The sequence below is a fragment of the Schistocerca gregaria genome, chromosome 9 (assembly GCF_023897955.1).
Source record: "Schistocerca gregaria isolate iqSchGreg1 chromosome 9, iqSchGreg1.2, whole genome shotgun sequence".
NCBI lineage: Eukaryota > Metazoa > Arthropoda > Insecta > Orthoptera > Acrididae > Schistocerca > Schistocerca gregaria.
In genome coordinates this window covers 157,022,909-157,036,733 of record NC_064928.1, presented here as the reverse complement: position 1 = coordinate 157,036,733, position 13,825 = coordinate 157,022,909, and the positions used below count along the sequence as shown (strand labels likewise).

The 13,825-nt window shown below is 42.2% G+C and overlaps 1 protein-coding gene across 3 annotated transcripts in view; it reads left to right on the top strand.

The window, feature by feature from the left end:
- Positions 1–13,825, top strand: part of LOC126292285 (WD repeat domain-containing protein 83-like) — a 73,042-nt gene that overhangs the window by 19,355 nt on the left and 39,862 nt on the right. For all 3 annotated transcript variants that reach the window (XR_007552079.1, XR_007552078.1, XM_049986201.1), the window contains exons 2-3: positions 1,970–2,105; positions 9,896–10,043. Coding sequence is in view for 1 of the 3 variants with exons in the window: in XM_049986201.1 (XP_049842158.1) it covers positions 1,970–2,105; positions 9,896–10,043 (284 nt within the window). In the remaining 2 variants the exon portion in view is untranslated. The remainder of the gene's footprint in view (positions 1–1,969; positions 2,106–9,895; positions 10,044–13,825) is intronic.

The following is a 13,825-nucleotide window of genomic DNA, read 5'->3' as shown; positions in this document are numbered from 1 at the left end:
AGTCATATGCTTGTCTCAAAGTTTAAGCTACACACATCTCAGTGCAAGCTGCATTAAGGTAAAACTGTGAATGGTAATTAAATCACTTGTGACTCTTTAGACCTACCCATGCTTCTTTGATAACTGTGGTAATTCTGGAGTTTGTACATCCAAACAGAGTACCGACCAGAGGCGGTAGGGACTCTCTTTATTCGATTAAAACCAGTCAATCGGCTTGTCCAGTCTGCTTGCCTCTGTGACTGTGAATAACTTTGGGCTAATTGCACAGTCTCGTTACCAGTAACACATATTTCACATGTCTGGCTTATCAACTATCAATGGTAGGTTCAGTGCATACCTTGGTTGTAATGGGGAATCAGGGTTCAATTCCGGAGAAGGTGCTCGAAAAGTGGATACCACATCTAAGGAAGGCAGCAGGTGCCTAAATTACCCACTCCTGGCACGGGAAAGTAGTGATGAAAAATATCGATATAAGACTCATGCAAGGCCCCATAATTGATTTGTGTACACTGTAAATCCTTTGATGAGTCTCTATTGGAGGGCAAGTCATGTGCCAGCAGCTGCAGTAATTCCAGCTCTAATAGCGTGAATTCAAGTTGTTCTGGTTAAAAAGCTTGTAGTTGGATTTGTGTCCCACATTGTTGGTTCATTGCCCGTTGGTGTTTGACTAGCATGTATCGTGGGACATCCTGCCAGTGGGAAGAGCCAAAGTCATGCAGACGCCTTGTACGTGCCCATGTGACATGAGGTGGACCCCTTTGAAAACCTAGCATGGTGTTCTTTATTGAATGTTGAAGTGGGCCGGAACGTTTACTTTGAACAAATTAGGGTGGTTAAAGCAATGAGCCCATCTTGGTTCTATTATACTGATTTTCGGAATCCAAAGTAATGATTTATAGGGACAGGCGGGGTCATTCGTATTGCAATGCTCATCCATTCCAAAAACTCCAAATAAAATTGTTACTTTACTGCTTGCTTTTGGGGGATAAATTCAGAGTGTATGATCCCTTTGATGTGTGTGTGTGTGTGTGTGTGTGTGTGTGTGTGTGTGTGTGTGTGTGTGTGTGTGTGTGTGTGTGTGTGTGAGAGAGAGAGAGAGAGAGAGAGAGAGAGATATCAGCATCAATTTACATTCAGTTTCACCTGATGAGATTCTTTTGGACAAGGCAAGCATGCAACTTTTGTGGACTTGCCTGTTGTTTACTTTCTGTATTGTGACTCGTAACCTATGACGATTTTGTTGAAACAACTAGGATCACCTTTTAATGGGTCTTACATTTCACGAAAAAGCTTAAATGCACAAATCCCTTTGACCCCCATTGGGAAGCTCAAACACAAACTTAGCTACCACTCTTTGCGTTACCAAATCAACATTCAGTATGTGGCGAATTGTGCTCCAGGATAACCCTGACAAGCCTTTAAGTTCATTGATCATTCTGCATTGATCTACTGATGAGATTACAGATTTTGCTGAAGCATTCCTCGATTCGAGTATTTGAATCAAAGCTGGAACAGTGCTGATCTCCAATGGTCATTTCCTCCTTTTTAATTAGAAAAAGCTATTTATAAACTTGAGTTTTACTAAGAGTGCATTCTTTGTATGCTTTTGTATCGATACAGTTTCCGCCGCGTATTTTCTGGGGAAAAAACAAAGCTTCACGGTCAGACATTTTTTGTGAGGGTCAGTTATTTCTTAATATTATGAATGCACTGCAGACATACACAAAGAGCTGCCAAAAAATCCACACTTGTCATCGGGTGCCATCACTTGGCAGACTGACTCAGAAGAGGTCCTACAACAGCTCCCAAGCAGTACAACATGGTACTATGAGTAGATCATGTACAGTTTATGATTCTGGTTAATTTTGAGTCCTTCATCATAATATTGAGCCATTATTGACAATCATGTATGCAGATTAAGTAGAAGTGCTAAATAGTTACTAAATCTTGTGTTTTGGAAATTTTTCAGTTGATGGTTCCTACTGCTTGACATGTGGTGCAGACCGTACTTTAAAACTGTGGAACCCGCACAGGTCACTACTACTGAAGACATATTTGGGACACGGAGGGGAGGTCTATGATGCAGCAGGGTCTTGTGACAACAGGTATTACTGTGCTGTAAATGACTGCTTATAAATGTAGAAATAGGAATGTATAAGTTATTTGACTAACATAGCTTTCAAACAGCAATGATATATACAGGATGAAATTGTAGTACAACTGAATGTGCGGTGCCAGTGACTGAAACTTTTGATGACAAAAATTGTAGAAAAGTGCTATGAGCTGCAACAAAATCATTGATTTACTCATTAATGTGATAAAATATGCAACAGCTCATCAACTGGTTTAAATCCTTGTTAATTTGTTCCATTTTCTTTCCAGTGTATTTGTTATGTTTTTACTTGTATTGTAATTTATGTTCAGATTAAGGTTCTCCATTTATTGTTATTGATTTTTGCTTGCACTGGGGACTAACTGTACAATGCTATCAACAAAATCAAGGTGGTTGAGCTGTGTTCCATTAACCCTCTTTGCTTCTTTGTTTTCCCAGTTTGAGGAACTAAAATCTTCCTCTAGAGCTCCTGAGCATAGTTTTGTCTGGCTCTTCACATAATACTAGGGTTCCCACTATTCTGATGATGTATAATGGAACCTGTGGCTTGGATATTATATATTCTTCTCTACAGTAGTGTAGAGGGAAACAGTACATTGTTTTTCAAGCGCTATCAGTAAAGATTTTCTTAAACAGACTAAAAATACTTACTTAACATCTGTGAACACCAGACAAGGTGGTAATTCAGACTCATTGCTCTGCATTGACATCTAGATCTGTTTTTCACAAGCTGCTTTGTGGTGTATGGTGGAGGGTACACCTGTTATCACAATCTGTTTTGCCCTTTTCTGTTCCATTCACAAATGATGTACAGAACAAAAACTGTCAATAAATTTGAGCTCTAATTTCTCTTATTTTCTCATCATAGTCACTTTACAAGATGTATACGGGATGAAGTAATATGTTGTCCCTCTCTTCTTTTATGTAAGCTCTCAGTATTTCAACAGCTATTTTTTCTGTGATACAATATGCCTCACTTGTAATGACTACCACTGGAATTTGATGAGCACTGTTGCAACACACTTGAGCTTACTAATTGATTCTGTGATACAATATGCCACTCCTCATTGGATCTTACCTATCTCTTCTGTTAATCCTACTTGGTAAGGGTCACAGAATGATGATCAGTATTCAAGAATCAGCTGAACAAGTGTTTTGTAAGCCACTTCTTTGGTGGACGAATTATGTTTCCATAAGCTTATTCCTATGAATCTCATTCCACCACTAGATTTTCTTACAACTGGTTTTATGTCATCATTCCATTTAAGGTCACTCCAAATAGTTACTCCTCGTATTTTGTGGTTGTTACTGTTTCCAGTGATTTTTCATCAGTAATCTAATCTAATAGCAATGGATGTCTTCACCTGTTTCCACACAGTGTGTTACATTTATTTGCATTCGTGGTCAGTTGTCAGCTATCGAACACTGATACTCTATGGATCTTTCTGCAACTTGCTACAATCTTCTGGCGTGTCAACCTTCCCATAACTAACAGTGTCATTTGCAAAAATTCTCACAGTGCTTCCAACATTAATAGAAAGTCATGAATCCATTCACAAATCTGTTCTGTTCTGTGATCAGCAGAATCATCCGGTAGGGAGTTAGAAATGTAGATCAAGAGACTTTCCTAAAGAACATAAGCTTAAATTAAGCAACACATTCAGCATCTTATCAAATGCAGATAATACGGACAGAACAAATTAAGGAGTAAAGGCAACAATTCACCTAGTAGTTGAGGTGATGAGTTGTCATAAACAAGGTTGATAACATTTCTACCTTTCAAACAAATACCGTATCATGTTCCTCTTCCAGCCCACTCCTCTTCGTCATTGTGCACTGCACAGGACTCTCAGTGGGTGCAGCTGGAGGGAGCCACAGGTTCCACATTCCAGTTGCATGTGCCTGTTGTATCTGACTCCTAGCCATCAGTCACTCTTCTGACCAACTATGTCTCTCACTCCTGCCACCTTTCTCTTCCTCACCGGTCCTCCTGTGTATTGTATCAGCTGGGACAATGTAACCATGTGTGTGTGTACTTGTAGCTCATATGCAAATAATTAGCATTTCAGGACAACCCTACAATGTTGTTAGATATAACATCCATTGCACATACACTGTCCACAGGTTCATACTTGAAAAGACACACAACAGGTAACAGCTGCCAGAGTGGAGGTACTGTCAGAGGTTGATGCACTAGGTACGGACAGATTTATTTATAGAGCCATCTGAGAGATGGAGAGCGACATTAAGGAAGGTAGCTTGATGAGTTAAGAAGGATCTGGTGAAGTGTGTTTGTGAATAGCTGTTGAGGTTGTAGAGGAAGGAGCAAAGTTTGTCCGTGCCATGAGTCCAGATCATGAAAATGCCATCAATGAATCTGAACCAGATGGGAGGTTTTTGGTGCATATTGGTTAGGAAATATTCCTCCAGATGGTCCATAAATAAATTGGCAGAGCGTGGTGCCATGCAAGTAATCAAGGCAGTACCATGAATGGGTTTGGTCTTCTCCTCCCACCACTCTGCCCCCCCCCCCCCCAAGTCCTCTCTCTCTCTCTCTCTCTCTCTCTCTCTCTCTCTCTCTCTCTCTCTCTCCCCCTCTCTCCCCTGCCTCCCCCTTCCCTCCACCCCCTCCCTCCTCCCCCTCCCTCCCTTCCTCTCTTTCCCCCCCTCCCTTTCCTCCCTTCCTCTCCTCTCTTTTCAACCTCTTTACCCTTTTCCCTTCTCTCTCACCTTCTTCACTCTTTTCACCTTGTTGTGCTGCCACAGTCATCTGTCCAAAGACCTGTCTTTACCCTCTTCTTGCATCCACCCCTACCCCCTCCCCACCTACATCAGCTAATGCAACTGCTTTCAGTTATTGAGTATCAGTAAATGGTCTTACTTTGGTCACAATAGTGTGCGTTTGGGCATCTGTGTGGTTACATATGTGAATGTGTGTACTTTTGCTCGAAAAAGAGAAAGTGCTTGAATGTTACTGTGCATGCTGTTTTCTGTTACATGTTTCTGTGCTCCATATATTGATCTGCTATTGGTGAGTGGTTGCCTTTGCTTCATTTTACATATGCTTAATTGCTGGTTGTTTGTAAGAAATTCAGCTTGTGCTCTACTTTAGAAGGAGAAATGTGTACCATCATATGTTGGAATTTGACACCTAGACTGCAGTTCATCATTCTGTAAAATTGCCGCTTTAGCAGAATGACAAGTATCATAATGGACTGTGTGACAGTCTCTAATGCACCGCAGATCATCAGCTTAGTACCCATTGTTGTGAGTTCTTTTTAACAACAGACGAGGCTGACATTGGTGTGGCCAACAGTACTGGCCACAGAGTATCACCACATCATCCATGCAGACAAGAAGATAAAATGTCATTGCCTATCACTGAGTCGTATCTCTGCGGCATGTACTGTAACAGAATGAAATTTTTACTCACTTAGTTTTGACATTGGTAACTTTGAAATACCATTGCTGGGTTTAAAAAGCAAAGAATTGTGGAAGCCAAAATTTGAAAGTCTTTTTGCTGATATAGAAATATTGGAGATAACAAAATGAATGGTCTCCTATTAAAGACCTAGAGAAGGAAGATATATTGATTTTCAATGTCATGAGTAGTATTCGCAGCTCATATAATCAGCTGAAACAAACAAGCATTTCCATTTCCTTTGTTATACAGGTCTATATATTCATGTGAACAATCATTTTCAAATATGAATCTCTTCAAGAGTAAATCGAGAAATCATCTTATTGGTGAGAATGTAGAGTCATGCAAAAATTGAGAATAATAACATACTATGAAAAGGACAGTTGCTATGCACCATACAGCGGAGATGTTAAGTCGCAGATAGGTGCTACAAAAAGACTGTCAAAGAAAGCTTTTGACCAAACAGGCCTTCATCAGAATAGACAACACACTCACACACACACACACACACACACACACACACACACTCACACACACACACACACACAAATGCCAAGGCCAGACTGTGAGGAGTAGTGCATGACGGGAGAAGCAAATTGGGTGGTTGGGTTTGGAGGAGACTGGGACTGGGAGGTGAGGGATAGCAGGGTAGGGGCGTGTGCAGTAAAGTGCTGCTTGTGGCAGCATACAGGGATGAGGTGGGGAGAGGGTAGGGTAGCTAAGTGCGGTTAGGGAGGCTAGATGGAGGGCGAGGGGGGAGGGGGGGGGGTACAGCGGAAAAGGAGAGAACAGTAAAAAGAATGCATAGGTGGAATAGAGGGGTTTGTGTAGTGCTGGAATGGAAACAGAGAAGAGGACAGCTGCATAAATGACAATGACTAATGGAGGTCGAGGCCAGGATGGTCACGGGAACACAGGATGTATTGTAGGGTGGCCTCCCACCTGCGCAGCTCAGAAAAACTGGTGTTGGTGGGAAAGGTCCAGGTGGCACAGGCTGCAGAGCAGTCATTGGAATGAAGAATGTCATGTCAGGCATCGTGCTCTAAAACTGGGAGAACCAGCTGTTTCTTGGCCACAGTTTGTTGTTGGCCTTTCATGTGGACAGAGAGCATGTTGCTTGTCATGCCCACATGGAATGGAGAATGGTGTTTACAGCTTAGCTTATAGATCATGTGACTGGTTTCACATGTAACCCTGCCTATGATGGGGTAGGTGATGCTTGTGACAGGACTGGAGTAGGTTGTGGTGGGAGGATGTGTGGGACAGATCTTGCATCAACATCTGTTATAGACATATCCAGGATGGAATGTAGCAATGTTATGAGAAGAAAAGTTGTTGCTCACCATATAGCGGAGATGCTTAGTCACAGATAGGCACAACAAAAAGACTCTCACAATTAAAGCTTTCGGCCATTAAGGCCTTTGTCAACAATAGACCAATACACACACGCACACACGACTGCAGTCTCAGGCAACTGAAACCACACTGTGAACAGCAGCATCAGTGTATGATGGGAGTGGCGACTGGGTGTGGGTGAGGAGGAGGCTGGGACGGGGAGGAAAATTACGATGGGTGTGGTAGACAGTGAAAGAAATGGTTCAAATGGCTCTGAGCACTATGGGACTCAACTTCTAAGGTCATCAGTCCGCTAGAACTTAGAACTACTTAAACCTTACTAACCTAAGGACATAACACACATCCATGCCCGAGGCAGGATTCGAACCTGCGACCGTAGCGGTTGCACGGGTAGACAGTGAAGTACTGCAGGTTAGACAGAGGGCAGGGGATAGGTGGGGAGGGGGGCAAATAGTGGAAAAGGAGTGAAATAAAAAGACTGGGTGTGTTGGTGGAATGGCGACATTGTAGTGCTGGAATGAAAACAGAGAAGGAGCTGGATGGGTGAGGCAGTGAGTAACGAAGGTTGAGGCCAGGACGACTGCAGAAATGTAGGATGTTTTTCAGGGAAAGTTCCCACCTGCGTAGTTCAAAAAACTGGTGTTGGTGTGAAGTATCCATATGGCACAGGCTGTGAAGCATTCGTTGAAATAGAGGATATCGTGTTTGGCAGTGTGTTCAGCAGCTGGGTGGTCCACTTCTTTCCTGGCTACGGTTTGTCATTGGCCATTTGTGTGGACAGACAGATTGTTGGTTGTCATGTCTACATAGAATGCAGCACAGTGGTTGCAACTTAGGTTGTAGATCAAATGACTGCTTTCACAGGTAGCCCTGCCTTTGATGGGTTAGTTGATGTTAGTGACTGGACTGGAGTAGTTAGTGGTAGGAGGATGTGTGGGACAGGTGTTGAATCTAGGTCTATTACAGGGGAATGAGCCATGAGGTAAGGGATTGGGAGCAGGTGTTGTGTAAGGATGGACAAGTATATTGTGTAGGATCGGTGGACAGTGGAATACCACTGCGGAAGGGGTGAGAAGGGCAGTGAGCAGGACATTTCTCGTATCAGGGCAGGTCGAGAGGTAGTCGAAACCCTGGCAGAGAATGTTACTCAGTCCTGGGTGGTATTGAGTTACGAGGGGAATGCTCCTCTGTGGCTGGACGGTGGGACATAGGAAAGTGGTGGGAGACTGGAAAGACAAGGCACGGGAGATTTGCTTTTGTACAACCTTGGGAGGATAATTACAGTCAGTGAATACTTCAGTGAGACCCTCAGTATGTTTTGAGAGGGACTGCTCATCATTGTAGATGCGATGACCACGGGTGGCTAGGATGTGTACAGAAGGGACTTCTTGGTATGGAATGGGTGGTAGTTGTCGAAGTTGGGGTATTGCTGGTAGTTAGTAGGTTTGATACAGACGGAAGTACTGATGTAGCCATTTCTGAGGCGGAGATCAACATCTAGGAAGGTGGCTTTGGGTTGAGTAGGACCGGATGACGCAAATGGGGAAGAATCTGTTGAAGTTGTGGAGGAATGTGGATAAGGTGTCCTCACCTTCGATCCAGATAGCAAAGATGTTATTAATGATACTGATGCTAATAGTGGTCCTGAAGTGCCTGAGAGGTTACATTTTTCAGCATTTCCATGACATACTCCTGTGAGTCAAACAAGCCTATGATCGTTCGCGCTGCTCTTCTATATATACATTGAGTCTTTGCTTCTCATCCCACCTGGTAAGTGTCCCCAACCCTTGTTTCTGGGCGACTTTCCTTAAATTTGTCCCTTTTCCTAGACCTCTCCAGTTCTTTTTCTTCACCCCTCTTCCTTCCCCTTCAACCCATCTGTCCAAAGAAGGAGCCACTGACTCCAAAAGCTTGCCTAATTGTAACCTTCTTTTATGTGTGTGTTCTGCTGCTGTTCAGTGAGTAGATTTTTTATCTGTCCAATTAAATTATATATACATTCAATATCTCCTGTTAGTTATTTCTTTTGAGTCCTACACACTTAAGCAATAATCAGAGATGAGCCACATGAGTGTTTTGCAGGGAGTTTCCTTTGTAGACTGACTACATTTTCCCAGTATGCTACCAGTGTACTGAAGTCTGCTGTCTGATTTACATACAAAATAGTCTGTGTAGTCATTGCATTTTATATACCAACAGACTTACACACTCTGGTATTTTATGAGTAAAATGATTCCAGGTGCTAGACCATTAATATACAACATGAACAGCAGGAATCTCAACTGACTTCTCTGGGACAGGATTGAAGTTACTTCTACATCTGCAGCTAATGATTTTTATATTGTGAGCATTAGGCCGTGGTCCAAGGCAGAATTCTCTGCCTAACAGTTTGATTTACAATGCTGGAGACATCAGTTGAGTCTATAATAATTCAAAAAGCAGTTACAGTCTCGAATAAGCTCAACAAGCCGAACTATTTATACATATCCAACCAATGGTCTGTTCGTGACATCATCTTACTGCTGCCTAAGATCGCAAATTTGCACCAACGTGTGTCCTGGAGCTTATTGGGGGAGTAGTTGGTGCTTTTTGCTTTGTTTAGCATTAAGGCCAACAACTTGTCTACTTTAAATCTTTCTTCTTTTCTATTAAAGCTGTTTTTGTTCTTTTGAATTTAATTGTTCTCTGCACATCCTAGTATAGTAATGGTTGTATTAATTCATGGTAAAACAGTAGTATCGGAGAAGTGAATTTGGTGGTTCCCTGGTCCCAGTGCATACTTGTCTTGGGAGCTTGCATTGTGTGATTATTTCTATTTCTGTCAATGACTCAACAATGCAGATAATTTGCTGTGTCCCTTCTCTCAGTTAATTCTAAACTCAATCACATATTTTAATATCCCATATAATTACAGTTTCATTGATAAGTGTCGGTGTGATACTGAGTCAGATGCCATTTTCATACTGTCGAAGTAGTTACTCGGAATTCCCTCATTTTACTTGCAGCCAGCTGTGCTCTGGAGGCGGTGATCGCATAGTGGTGCTGTGGGACGTGGCAACAGGAAGGCCCCTCCGACGTCTCCGTGGACACGCAGGTCGCATCAACTGTATCCGTTTCAATGAGGAATCCAGTATCATTGTCTCTGGATCACAGGTAAGGAAATGTTCCAACTGTGGCCTAGTGATAAGCTCCTTTTCAGAGCTACAGTGAAATTAATATTTATAAACACATGATCATAAAAATGTATAAGTTTCAGCTATTGTGGTTATCATGGGTTGTAGTGGCCGTTAACTGAAGGCAGATGCTGACAGGTGTATTACCAATGTATCAGTTTAATAACGCGGACCTACCAAATGTAGACTGGGACGTCTGTGGATTCATTACAGGTGGTACTGAAAGGCAGTCTTGTGAAGTACTTTTGAACACATTTTATGAAAACAGTCTTGAGCAGCTAATTTGACAGCCTGCACACAATGGAAATACTGTAAACTTTGTAGCTGCAAATGGACCTGACCTTACAGGTAATATCAGTATAGACACATGGATTAGTGATCAGGATCTCACCATAGTGATGATGGTTTCTAAAGTCAATAGCTCCATAAAGAAGCCTAGGAGAATACTTTTGCTGGAAAGAGCAGATAAAACAGTTGTTAGCATCCCACTTAGACGATGAATGGACATGGCGTAGTTCTAATATGATGGATGTAGAGGAACTATGTGAAAAGTTTGAACTGATTGTAATCACGCCGTGAAGAAGTATGTGCTGAGTAAGTGGATTAATAACGGGAAGGACCCACTGTAGTTTAATAACAAAATTTGAAGAATACTGAATAAATGAAGATTTTTACACTCTCAGTTCAAAAGAGGGCTCCCAAATTTGCTAGTCTACACAAAGATTCTGTTCCTCATGGAACAAAACAGCTATCACCATCATACCTTATCAAAAAATCTCACAGAGAACTTGAGGAAGTTCTGTTTTTATGTAAAATTACTTAGCGGGTCAAATCCTTCTATCCCGTCACTCATTCACTAATCTGGTGTGGCAGTAGTAGATTACAAGAGAAAAGCATAAATTTTAAATTTGATATTGAAAACAAGAAAAAAATCATTCACACAGGAGAATCATTGGAGAGTCACAGACTCCCACATGTAGGACATCCTAATAGACATCCCTCGCATATAATTGCAACTGAAGGAGTGGAAAAAAAGTCACCAGGTTTGGATGGAACCCCAGTTCACTTTTACAGAGTAATTTACAGTATTGACCCCTTACTTACCTAGCATTTATTGCGAATGTGTAGCCCAGCACAAAGTCCCAAGCACCTGGAAAAAAATGCTGGTGACTCTTGTACACAAAGATGCTAAAAGAACGATCCCTAAAATTACAAACCAATTTCCCTGAGACACAAAAACTTCTGTCCACAAATTTGCATGGGTTTAGAAAGCATCACTTGTAGGAAACTTAGCATGCTCTTTTCTTGCATGATGTCCTGCAAACCATGGATCAAGGGCAACATGTAGATTACATATTCATAGACTTCCAGAAAGCATTTGACACGGTGTCCCACTGCAGGGTGTTAATGAAAGTGTGAGCATACGGACAACGTTCCCAGATATGTGAGTGGCTCAAAGGCTTCTTAAGTTGTCCTAGACAGCGAATATTCATCAGAGACAAGGGTACCGTGAGTGTATATAAAAGAGAATGAGTGGAAGGTTATGTAAACTTATATAGAAACAAAGCAGCAAATACGAACTGCATTGTTCACTAAGCAAGCAGTAGGTGAGAGGTGAGTGAGACTGCTCAGAGTGGGGAAAAAAAAATCATGGTCGCTAGTACATGGAGATGAATCCTCCAAAAGTAAACATGAGTCCTGCAAACAGAGATCTTGTGAATTTCAGCTAGCTCTGTTCATCTGTGAGATCTGGAGCACTCTAGATAAAGCCGTCAAAGTTGATACTGTGTTCTTTAACTTCCGGAAGGCATTCAGTACAGTTCCACACTGTTGTTTAGTGAACAAAACACAAACTTACTGTGTAACATACCAGATTTGTGCTTAGTTTCTGGTTGAGTTCCTTCTAGATAGAGCTAAAGATGTTCATGATGGAACAAAATCAACATATGTTCAGATAATTTCAGGAGTACCCCAGGATAGTATTTTAGGGACATTACGGCTGACAAATTACGTAGGTCATTTAATGGATAATATTAGTGACTACACTAGACTATTTATAGGTCATTTTGTTGTCGGTAGGAAAGTTGCAATGCCAGAAGACTGAAATGAAATGCAAGAAGACCTGCAGAGGATCAATGATTTAGGAGCTGGCAGCTGAATGGGAACGTAAATAAATATTGTGCAGTGTGCATATATAAGTGAAGAAATCTGCTGTTCTATTAGCAATAAATAATTGAAAATAATAACTGCCAGGATACTGTTATACCTCACTGGTTGGCAATAGAAATGCACATTCCTGACAGACACCGATAGTGGTCACACGGGACCCTGCAGATCAAATGACGCGTGCCTGCTGAGCTGAGGCTCCAACTATGAGTGCTGGTGTGATATAGGATGGCCAGAGGCAGCTACACAGCCCAGCCTCAGTTGCAGTCTTCAGTCATAGTCAATCTTCGACAGTTCACTCGTGCATTAGTAGCAGGAGCCTCAAACTGGATGACACTATTTAGTTTGCTTCTTGTAATAACTGGACTTCATTGCTGTTTGTTCTTTATGTAAAGTTTCTTTGCGATGCTCGGAGAAAGCTATTAGTAAAGCAAAACTTACTTTCACTCTGTTTACATGTTCGTTGATCATTTCTGCTTCTGTACAGCTTCTGTATGGTGACAACTGCTGTACCACATTGCAGCCCACCTCTCCTTACTGTTGTGCACGAAGTAGTACACGACAGTGCAGAACTGTGATTCACCACTGAACACAGTGCTGTGCCATTTGTTGGCAGTCGGATTCCCAGTCACGGCACCAGCTGTAGTCACATGTGTTGTGATGTTTACGGCAGCATATACTGGTTGCAAACTTTTTGTTGACCCCTCTGTGATCAGTGGAAGTCAGCTGAGTGCGCCGCTCTGGAATGTTTACACTCATTGCTAACCTTAGCTATGTAACAGTCTTGTGTGCTGTAACAATAAGTAGCTTTTGTGGATATAGTGTTGATCCGTGTGCATTGTTGTGGGTTGTGAGTGTTAATATTGTTTACAGAAATGAGTGAAGAGGCTGTACCTGGAGCTTATAGCAACTCGCTGTCAACTTTCACATCCCTTCTGCATTAATTTTTTACCTGTATGTTTCTTTGTTGTGCTGTAAGCTGGCTGCTCTGGGGGAAGGTGGCGGGGTTTATCTTAGGAGCCAGTGTGCTACGAGCTCATCACAACTTTCTCCCCCTGTATTCTTCATGGAGGGGTGGAGCAAAAGTGTGCGATTAGTACACGGGATGGTAATTCCCTAATCTGGTTAATGGAGTGGGATGACACAAAATGTTGCAAAGAGCCGTTTATTTGTTCTGGTGTGGCAGGTGCAAATGTGAAGGGATTACGATGTGCAAGGTGCAGAATATGGCAGTCCCCTCTTGGGTGGTTGGATATAGCCAAGTACAACCTCGATGATGAGTTGGCTTGCCCTCACATTTACAAACAATCCAACATCAGGCCAATGCTACATCAAAGCCCCTACAAATCTAGATATTGCACGATTGTTCATCTGGCCCAATGTAGACCCACAGTGTGGCCCCTTTCATACATTGTCAGGTGCCAATTATGCTGTCTCACACAAGTTCGTGCCCTTCACAGTGTTTGCTCGACGTCTGACACTGTTCACGCCGAGTATGTACCCTACCTTGCCTGGTGTTAACAGTGAAGAGAGACAACACTAAAGCACTCTCGTGACTGTTCTATCTGTCACAGAGGATTGCATCTCTAATCACTT